Source organism: Castanea sativa, chromosome 6 (assembly GCF_040712315.1).
Source record: "Castanea sativa cultivar Marrone di Chiusa Pesio chromosome 6, ASM4071231v1".
NCBI lineage: Eukaryota > Viridiplantae > Streptophyta > Magnoliopsida > Fagales > Fagaceae > Castanea > Castanea sativa.
This window is the reverse complement of record NC_134018.1, coordinates 41,146,735-41,157,919: the sequence shown is the minus strand read 5'-3', so window position 1 is coordinate 41,157,919 and position 11,185 is coordinate 41,146,735. Positions and strand designations below refer to the sequence as shown.

The 11,185-nt window shown below is 37.5% G+C and overlaps 1 protein-coding gene and 1 long non-coding RNA gene across 4 annotated transcripts; one reads left to right on the top strand and one right to left on the bottom strand.

Annotated features, from left to right (window-relative positions):
• The first annotated feature begins 3,506 nt into the window (after positions 1-3,506).
• On the top strand, positions 3,507-5,950 carry LOC142641769 (uncharacterized). 3 transcript variants are annotated; one of them, XR_012845461.1, is made up of 4 exons: positions 3,507-3,671; positions 3,763-3,877; positions 5,146-5,293; positions 5,368-5,950. It is a non-coding gene; the product is annotated as an uncharacterized LOC142641769 (long non-coding RNA). The 3 variants fall into 3 exon arrangements; XR_012845459.1 differs by having other exon boundaries at positions 3,513-3,630; positions 3,672-3,877; XR_012845460.1 differs by having other exon boundaries at positions 3,530-3,671; positions 3,768-3,877.
• Positions 5,951-6,738: 788 nt separating this feature from the next.
• Positions 6,739-10,091, bottom strand: LOC142639969 (uncharacterized). Its single transcript, XM_075814092.1, has 2 exons — positions 9,785-10,091; positions 6,739-7,160 (listed from the first exon to the last, which is right to left on the bottom strand). Exons 1-2 carry the CDS (start codon positions 10,089-10,091, stop codon positions 6,739-6,741), a joined length of 729 nt encoding a protein of 242 aa, XP_075670207.1.
• Positions 10,092-11,185: the final 1,094 nt, after the last annotated feature.

The window sequence follows — 11,185 nt, the reverse complement described above, 5'->3', positions numbered from 1 at the left end:
AGATTATAGTATATAGTTTCAAAGTATTTACTTTGAAAAATTTTGTGTTTCATTATTTAATCATTCTTGTCATATTATTATTATTGAAGATGAAACTTGCATTTCCTGCACCCCCATTAATTATGCTACTTACTAGGCTCTGTCTTATTCCATTATTTTATAAATTTTTCAAAGTAGGCAACAATCTTTTGAGAAAGCTTTTTGGTGGCTAACAGTAATTAGACTAACTACTGATGGAGGCTGAACTTTTGAAATGGAGATATTAGATGATGTACATCTTAGAATAGTCTTGACTCATTCTTTTGTATATTATAGTGGATGTGATGTTATTCCTACTGATGGGACAAGCTGATGATAAGCAATTATTTATTCAAGCCTCTATTTTTTTGTGGCCAATGGTCCTTGTAATTATTGCTTAGAGCTCTGACTTACTTTGAGAGTATATTCAATGGAATTATTATGATAATTCTTGATACTGGTACTTAATATGATTTATATGGATTGAATTGTCAAAAAGGAAAAATCTACAGGTACTTTAAGATGTCTTTCTAGTACTTTGGACCCTTTTGGGTTTGGGGCGTGACAAGTAGAGACTTTGGTTCCTCCTTGTGACATCCCCACTCATCTTGTTTGGCCAATGAAAGTATGACTCGTTCTTTATTTTTTCCATAATTCGGTATACAGGCTCTTTGTACAATGAGCTAACCATCTCTGCCTTAACCTCTTGATTTGCCTTGACTTACCTTAACCTCTTTCTTCTCCACGATAGGAACTTTAGCTTTAGCCTTATCCTGCAATTGGTCATCTTCTAATCTCTTCTACCCGCACTATTAATTTATTCATATCCGTAACTGGTTTCAAGGCCAAAGAAGCTCTCAAGTCAAAATCAATAGGAAGCCTCACTTTAAAGGTACTGGCCGCAATTCCTCCATTATCTCCCCTAATCTTGTTGTATAATTCCCCGTAGCAATTCGAATAGGATCTAAGGGTTTCCCCCTCCATCATTCCCATTGTAAGGAGTGAAGCAAAAGGCTTCGGGATTCTACTGCATATCACAAATCTCGCTTCGAACGCTTTAATTAGCTCTTCATATCCTCGGATAGACCCTTTTTCCAACCCATCAAACCATCTCATAGCTATTGGCCCCAAGATGGAAGGGAGTATCTTACACATCAAAGCTTCGTTTTTAGAGTATATAGCCATGCTTTGGTTGTAATGACTAACATATTCCACGAGATCTGTTTTGCCATTATAAATTGTAAAAGTTGGCATTGTAAACCTATGCGGTAGATCTGTTTTTTCAATCTCTTCTAAGAACGGGGACTAAGATATTTGGTGCAAAGCTTTACTCATGGCATCGTCACTGGAAACTTGTGGCATTGCATGGACTCGGGAGTGAGGGATTGTCGAGCGCTGAGGAATTGGCCCTTTAAGCCTTTCCCTGTCTTCCCTTTTGCTCTTGTGATGAGGTGCAGAGACTGTACTCTCCCTATAGGGAGACTGCTTTCGTCCCCGATGGGGATGGGGCAATCTCCTGTCTCTCTTCCTATTCCTATCATCCACCATATGCTCATCTCTTCGGGAATGACTAGGTGTTGGACTTGGTCCCTTCCGATGATGAAGCTCCTCACCTTTACGACAGAGCAACTCCTTGTTCCTCTTTGCCTCCCTCTATAGCAAAGCCATTTGCTCTCTTAACCTTTCCACTTCTCTCTCCCTACTAGAATAGGAAGGACCTTCTATATTGGTAGTAGACCGCTCTTCTTGCGAGTGTGGACTAGGTGGCCTTAAAGTTTATTTATGAACTTCAAATCTCACACGTTGATCCACATTGACAGATTCTTCTGAAATAATTGGTTATGCCAGATGGGCTAGACCACTTTGAGATCAATTCACCATACTCCCAAGAAAAAGTAAATCAACTCTTGAGCCTACTGTTTAGTAGAGTTTTCCCACAGATGACGCCAATTATGGGCAGACAAAAATTGACTCCTAAGGAACCCCAAGGATTATAGTTGAAATGTCTTACACAATCTATTTATAATTAAACAATAGGGAATAAACACTCCACAATAGGAAGCTCAAAAAGTTGATTTCATTGATAGCACGTACTACAAATATAGCTCAAGTGTTACCCTCCAGAAACTCATTTGTTCCCGTGGAGTTATACATTCTCTTTTTGTCTCTAAGATTGCTCATTTTCCCTCTTTTTTCCAAAAAATCCCCTCCTTTTGTTTCTCCAACCATCTTTGTAGGTACGTTTCTTGTTCTTATCTCTATAGCTGTCCTATCACCAGCCAAACTCTCAAGGATATTTTCCTTTACTTTATCGGTTTCCTTCCCTCCTTTATCCTTGAACTCTGACTTTTAGGGGATATCTGTACTGGTCAGGCTGTCTCATATGCATTTAATGCGGTAGAGGTTAGGTAAGAACCCCCTCATTAATGCAGAGGTAAAAATCTTCAATATTCTTGCATGTTTTGGAAGTTTCCTATGGTCCTAGGCATCTTTTGGAAACCACACGTGGATCATTCATGCACCTTGCTTCAAGTAAGGTTAGTTTCTTACCATTTCCATTGGAATTATTTTCCCGCATTGTTTTCCTCTTTTTGGGTATGTAGGATGGTTCAATTTCCTTTCTTCCATAGCCCGTTGCCCTTTTGGACTTCCTTCAAGTATACAAGCTAGGCCCAGTTCGTTCCCGTAGTCTAGTTCGCTATTGGGCTTAAGGCCTGGATGGGGACTCTTCCACTCCCCACATACACTCTTTTTGTTTTCTCGCTTTTCATCACATTATATTCTTTTCATCACATGACACCTTATAAGAACATTAAAATTATTAATATTATTTTATCCAAGTAAAATTTTATTATCAAAGTTTCGATAAATTATTAAATTAAATACACTAATTAAAATACAAAATGCACTCCTTAAATTTGAGATAATTTTTTAGTTAAAATCTATGATTTTTTTTTTTTGCTCTTTAATGTTTGTATCTGTTTTTAATATCATCGTTCTATTCCTGTTAATGCTATGGCTATTAATGTTAGGTTCAAGGGGAGAATCCTGCCCGCCGAGGGGATCACCAGGAATCAAATCATTATGGTACTAAATTGGTAAAGGGTTTCTATGATCTATTGGCTTGGCTACCAAGGTTCTTAGTTCTAACTAAGTGATAGACTTTTACTTTGTTTACAACAACTACAACTTCATTCTATTAATATAGAACTACATGCTTCTCTCATCGTAATTTTTCTTACTCAATTCTTTAGGAGCTCGTTTGGTTATCTCATCACTTAGTTTTCTTCACTTAGTTTTCACAACTCATAACTCAACCTCATAATGCATAACTGATCACTCAAATCCCACTTCACTCAAATACCCCAAAACATTTGTTTGGTTTAAAAACACAATCACATAACTCACCTTTTTAACCCAACTTTTTGCCAACATTGTGGACCCCACCCACTGACACTACACAATGGTTCACTAACAGCTACCCGCGTCCTTTCAGCTATACGACATAGTGGTTCATTTTATCCCATCAGAAAACCCATTGTACGCATCTCACAATACCCATTCATCCAAGGTTCTTCCCTCGCCTCCCACATCATCAACAGATCATCCAAGGTTCTTCCCTCGCCTCCCACATCATCAACAGATCATCCAAGGTTCTCTTCTTCATTTTAATCTTCTTTCCTTTTTTCAATTTCACTTTCCATTTTCAATTTCACAATACCCATTTAACACATCTCTTTCTAGAAAAGCCCTACACTACGCCTTGCCTTTCGCTGAACTGAGATCATGGTTCGGGGCTAGTGATCACAAATCCGGAGTTCAATATTTCTCAATGATACCTGCTGAACCACTATTGAAGGTAATTTTCTCATATGCTCTTGGCTCCGTCTCTCTATGATATTGCTCTATTTGGATTTGATTTAGAATCAACCTAAGGACTAGTTCTGTTCTACTTCACCTCTGAAAATATATGGAGATGTTGGGTTTGTAATGTTTTCCAAAATATATGTGTATTACCAAATTTCAATTGAACCAAATTTCATACTTTTGAAGTCTATAATTGGCTGCACTGGACTCAATTTCTGAAAAGTGATGGGTGGCTGAAGCCTTAAATTGTGCAGTACATATTGATTTATTGGTTCAGCTTGAGTCTATGATGTTTGTTAGTTGATGGGTGGCTAAAGCCTTAAATTCTATAGTAGGGCATGTATCATAAAAGATCTCTCTATCCCTTTGAGAAGCTCTTTGTTTTGCCAATCTGTTTGCACAAAAATTTGCTTCTCACCAGATGCGTCTTACATTCACTTGCCCTGTTCTCGTTAGGAGAGACTTGCAATCCAAAATAACGATAGGTACTCAATGAAGATGCAAAGAGTTTACTTTTGAAAAAAAAAAGATGCGAAGACATTCCTACATTTCCCATAATAGGAAAATATACATTGGATCTCTTTTTTCTTGTTTCTTTTTTGGGTAAGAAAGAATTGAAGTTCCATTTGTATGCCTCCCCCTTTCACATGAATGAGTTCTAACTTCTAAGTGGAGGATCGTCATGTGGAGTCCATCTTTATGTGAAAAGAAGGTATGACAAAAAACAATGAGTCTTAAGTCTACAAAAATGGAATCATGTTTCAGACTTACAAATTATAGCTAGCCCAGTTGTTCTTGGGTTACAGGTACTTACAAATTTCATTTCTTAGTCATACAGCAAATTAAAGATTATAGAAGATAATAATATAATAATATATGTTAATCACGTGCATTTGTATTCGCTTTACTAATTGCTTATTTGCTAAAAGTGCTGTATAAAAAACCATGATCATATCTTCTTGAGATGTCAATATCCAACAGTTGCTGGACTGTAGTTCATTTATAATGATCTTAAGCTCTCTCTTTAGTTGATCTAATAGAGTTCATTTATAATGATCTTAAGCTCTGTCATAGATAAAGCAACATATGCTCTATTGATGTTGAGACCAAATTGTAGCTAGTGTTTGTGTGCGTGTGTTTCTTCCTCATTTTTCTATTGTGCTTATTGCTTATTCATGCTAACTTTCAAGCTGGTATGCAGCCAACTTGGTATGATTAAGAAGGATGTCTTAAGTAATCTTGTTTTGGTGATGGATATAGGGGCAAGTTCCTACCAATGTCAGAATCAAGTAAATATTACTCTAGTACCAGTGGGCATTTGTGTGACCTAGACCATTGCGCCCTTAAGACATCCCTGAAGCTTCATACTTTTGGTAGGAGGTTTTATGGCTGTCACTATTGGTCGCTAGTAAGTACCACATCTAGTATTACCAAAAAATTGAAGTGTTTTATATTATCTAAGTGCTTCATATTATTTTACAGGATGATGACCGTGCATGTAAGTTCTTCAAATGGTTGGACACCAACACTTGTCCGCGTGGCACAGCAACAACACCTATTGTTATAGAAAAATTTAAGAAACTAGAGCATGAGGTGGAAGTTGCTAATGAAGAGTTGAAGCAAGCACGTGCCATGGGAGAAGCAGCATTCGAGAGGGAGCAAGTTGCAAAACGAAGGGCTGAAAGAGTCAAGGTTGGGCGCAGGATTTCCGAAGAGAAAGCAGAGAAGTTCAAGATAGCTCTAGTATTATCACGTGTGATGTTTGGAGTACTACCTATTTTGTCTTCTAGGCTTGGGGAAGTTAGGAGCAGGCAAAGGTGTTTGCCTGACTAACTTGTATTATTACATTTAAGATCGTTTGTATTGTAACAGTACAACGTCATGTTTTCTTTTGTATTGTAAGTATAAGAATTTATGATACGTATGACATTGTACTTCTATTGTATGTTGAGAGTGTTCAACTTTATTTAAAATGGACTTGTAAACTATGGATATTTTAATTGTAATTATATTACTTGTGGTACGCCAAAATGGACCCCTAAAACAAACTATTGAGGGGAATGTATTTTATTTTTCTTGGATGAATGATTAGGTGGGAATGCGTAATAGTATTAACTGTGAAACTGTGGCATATCAAATACATAATATTCCATATTAGTATTAACTCCAATCTTCATAAACAAAGAGCGTGGCATATCAAATCCCCGATACCATCATATCACATAAAAAATATTAGAAGAATATGAGCATGTCCTCCTATAATATCACAAGAATATATAATTGTCCACCTGTAAGCATGTCCACACGTAATATCAGAAGAATATATATATATATATATATATATATATATATATATATATATATATATATATATATATATAATTATCCACCTGTAACCATATCACATACACAATATATGGTCCTTGATAAATACTCCATTGCAAAAAGGTATTACATACAATTGCATATAAGCATGTCCACCAGTACTTACATTACCATTAGGTATTAGATACACCTACTTTAAAATTGCCGAAAGGAATTACATCAAAAATGTCAATAAGTTATTGACATTAGCCATTACATGTAAGTGTGTCCACAGTTAATCTAAATTTACAAACAAATGCACCATAATGTCCAAAAGAATGCATCATGTATCATGCTAAGTGACTTCTAGTCACGGTACCTAGACCTATACAAAAAGTCATAGGAATGGTTACTAGCTTTATACAAAAGTCCCAACAAAAAGGGTGAATCTTTAGACATGCCAACCATCAACCTCGAGATCGCACGTACTCCTCCCACATGCGGTTAGTCATATCATCCTTGAACTCACCCATTGCTCTCTTCGCCATATCAGACATCTCCCTTACATGCCTCCTTTCGGCACTTGCACTTGACTCGAGAATTCCCATTGTTTCTAGTTTGTATATCATCCCTATCAATGTCAAGGTTCTCCCATTTGTTAAACATTACATCTCTTCGATTATTGATGCGTATAAAATTATTTAATGCACAACACGCAGAAACAACCAAACGCTGACAATATTGCTTATACTTCGCCATGCGACTCAAGATGGGAAAGTGAGCCTTCAAGACACCAAAAGCCCTCTCAATTACCATGCGCAATGAAGAGTGTCTATAGTTAAAAAACTCTTTCCCCGATCTCGGTTGCGTACTACTCCTTTTGAATTCTTGGGCATGATATCGAGTGGCCTTATGTGGTGGAAGAAACGATGCACCAATGGGGTACCCCGAATCAACCAAGTAATAGGAACCTACAAGAATAACATATGTAAATCAGTAAGAATAAAAATTACACATATTGCGAAAAGTAATGGATCAGTAATAATCAGAGGATTAAATCAGTAATAATCAATAAAGCCTCTATATTCTAATTCAGGTACCGGCAGAGCCAGATGTTCTACTTATTCAACCTTACAGATAGGAGCCTTTGTAGCACCTAATAATGTATGATCCTAGTACTCATGATACAAGAAAAATACAAAATTTGGGTAACTTTAACAGACAAGTTTGAAGTCAGCTCTTTCACTGTTAACCTACCCCCCAAGAAAAAAAAGGGTTCCTTTTATATCGAATTTACTATTAGACTAACAAAAGCATCAGAAAGTTCCATTTTCTTTATATTTCCCAGATGCATGGGCATGTTAGTCATTTTATATTCTGCAACTCATCCCAAGCTTCCAACCACAAGGAGCCACCCTAATGGGTTCTTATATAATGCTTTATTTACCAAAGAAAAAAAGAGATATATGCAACAAAATACTTCATGTACATATTACAAATAACACAGTAGCATTTATATAATCAAAGTATATTGAAAGTAATACTTAATGGTTCAGTATTAGACATTAGATTCTGAATATTTGATGCATAATTTTGCATGAAAAATCAGTAGTGCTTATGTTCTAGAAATTACATAATTCATGCACATATTTTTCCAATTATGTAAGAATTTTAAGCATATTGAGCAACATACACTAATACAACAATAACTAATAAGGAGAATAAAATCCCTCACTGTAGGCAAAATACATTATTTGACAGTTACCCTATTTTGTGACTTCTGTCATGTTTTATTAGTGCTGCCAATATGGAAAGAAAACTGACATTGCATGGTACTCTAAACTAGTGGACCCTCATAGTCATAGTGAAAAAACCAAAGTTGACAAACTTCAAGGAACAATCTCTTTCATTTTTGGTTTGCCATTTTTTTGTTTTGGACAATTCCTAAACTTGAATGACTGATGGAACAAAGTTTTTAAGGTCTCTCCTCCTTCTTCGCATGAATGAAATCATGAATGTAACACAGTCAAAGCATAAAAAACAATAAATATAGAGTACTAACACCTAGCAACCAGCTCATTCCATAGAAGCAATAGTTAGAACTTAAGGTTTAAAGTTCAATCTTTAAAGCCTAAAGGCATGGCTTGGTCACAGATCAATTTTATAGTTGCTGATTGCTTGTAGCAGTGAAAATTTAAAGGTTGCAATATATATGAGGGAAAATTTAAGTTAAAGATGCATACCTTTTGATGGTCATAGGAATCCATGCTTCGGGTCTTTAATAGCTTCTTCAAACGCCCTTAAGTCATTGGCACTTCCCTCCCAACCAGAATGGACATACGTAAACTGCATGTCATGGTCACATGCACACATGACGTTGGTTGTAACAGTGCTTTTGCGACTCCTGTGAGGCTGGACTCTTTTCGCTAAAGGCCGAGCACTAATATGTGTTCCGTCGATAGCTCCTATGCTTCTCTACAATGAATAGTGCCGATTAGTTGAAATAGTAATATGTGTGAACAACCATTTTGGAAGAACTTATATTATAAAGTCATTTACCTCAAACTAAGGGTAGTACTTTTTGTTCCCCTACAAATGCTCTGGAAGGCCTACCACATTCGGATCGGGCTTAATTAAATGTTGGTCATAGGAATGGCAATAGATTAGGTTCGAGGCGGGTTTTTCTATACCCGAACTCAACTGCGGGCCTGCTACTATAGCCTGAACCCAGCCCGTTTAATAAACTATTTTTTTTTCACCCCAAACCCACCCCGTTGGGGCCCCTCGAGCCCCGCAGGCCCCGTCACCTCATCCTCAACCTAGCCCAAAATCAGAATGATAGAAACACAAATTTTGATTTATGAATTTTCGGCCCAAAATCATAAACACAAACACAAACACAAATCCAAACACAATCACAAACATAAACATAGAAATCACAAACACAAACACAAACACAGAAATCATAAACACAAACACAAACTCACATGATTGAGACACGCTGAACATAGAAAAAAAAAGAAAAAAAAAGGAGAACAAGGTGGAGCGAGGCCGTGAGGCCATGGGTGAGGAAGGTGAGAGGGGCAGAGGGTTGTGCGATAGTGCGAGATCGGCAACGGCGAGGACGAAACGGAGTTGAGCGAGTAGAGAGTTGTGCTTGTGCTTGACTACTTATGGGCTTGTAGCTGTGTGAGTGAGAGAGCTGAGAGACAAAGAGGGAGAGGTGACCGTCTGAGACAGTGAGTGAGAAAGCCGAGACAGCTTGGGATGGCGATGAAAGGTTGGGTAGTTGGGCCGGCAGTGAGATTGAGAGTGAGTGAGATTGTGAGCTGAAGAGATGAGACGTCAGAGGTGGCGTGTGAGGTGTGAGTTGAAATGAAATGAGGAATAGAAATTTTAGGGTTTATAACTATATATATATATATAACCGAGTCGGGTCTGGGTCTGGGTCCGGGCAGAGTTTTGGAAAAAAACACAGACCCGACCCAAACCCGCTTCAGGTTTTTTTTTTTTTTTTTTTAAAACCCAAAGCCGACCCTATTTTTTATTGGGCCGGGTTAAATTCGGTCCATTAGGGTCAGGCTGGGCCGGGTACCTGTGGGTTGGGCAAAAATTGCCATACCTAGTTGGCCATATGTGTGGACAGCCCACAACACCCTACGGAACTTGTGGTCCACAGTTTCAGTGGAATGCTGAAATCTGTCTGCCATAGGTTGCATCTGAGTATTATGGCCGAAGATGTACAAGAATATGGCCACTGACTCTTGAACGTCAACACGCCCCTTCCCTTCCCTTAAGTACCCATAATATTTTAGCTCATCAACCAAGTGATAGAATAGATCTAGTGTCATGTGGAAAATGTCATGACAATTGGTAGGATTGCCATCTCTAAATTTAGCCATATATCGCTTCCACTCAAAATGCTAGTATGTTATGGGCGCTTGTTGCAATGCTGCAGGAAATATGCCACCATCTCGCCAATAAGTGGAAATACAAACCAAAATTCTTCCTCCTCGCTGTCATACTCTGAGTCTGTGTCTGCACCAGTGGTTATGTCATCATCACAGTCACTAATATACATGTCATCACCACTGAAACCACTGTCCATGTCATCACCACATCCACCAATGTTCATGTTATCATCATCGGAGTTAAAATAAGCATCGTGAAAATCATACTACCAGAAAGGATCACTAGGGGAGACCATTATACCCCATACCCTACAAAAACCAAAGCTTTAGAACCAAAGATATTGCAAAATATAAATGTACAAATGAATATAGAGTACTAATGGAATTGTAATAATGTTAGCTGAACTCACCTTACAATGTAAGAAACATGAACTAAATAACAAATATTATAAAAAAATATAATACTATAAAAAAACACTGAGTACATAACAGCAATTACCAAACACATAGTGCTTTATGTTAATAATGTCAACTACTGAGCACCAAGTAACAAAGCTCACATACTAATTTAAATAACATCAAATTCACGTGCATAGTTCACAACACTTAACATTACAATAAAACTACATTAAATAAAAGTGTTCAACTGAATAAGAGAAATAAAACCAAACGTTGAACATTGTCTAAGCACACACACACATAAAGTCCTTAAATACCACTTAAAAACTACAACCAAGTGATTCACATCGAAATCACAATATAAAAAAAACATTACAAAAGCAATCCCCATTAATTATTTGGCTGCTGAGCATGGTGCTCCATCCACCTCCTCCTCCTATGCTTTGGCATGCCCATGAACAACACCATTTTCTCTTTCTTTTGGAGAACCTCAACGATGTTAACATAGGTGTCATCATCAAGATCTTCATACTAGTTTAGTACTTCTAAAGCTCTCCCAAGCAAGCAAGGATCGCCACCACCAACGGATTGTGCAACATGTTCAGAGCTACTACTAGACTTTCCCTTATTCTTGGAAAACCTTTCCCTTGCCAACGCAGTGTACTCTTGAAGAGCCATGGTCATCT

Excerpts from the sequence above, each read along its gene's own strand:
- LOC142639969 (XM_075814092.1), bottom strand. The coding sequence starts at position 10,091 with ATGGCTAAATTTAGAGATGGCAATCCTACCAATTGTCATGACATTTTC. Across the intron at positions 7,161-9,784 it reads AATTTTTGCCCAACCCACAG|GTTCCTATTACTTGGTTGAT; the intron begins GTACCCGGCCCA and ends TTATTCTTGTAG.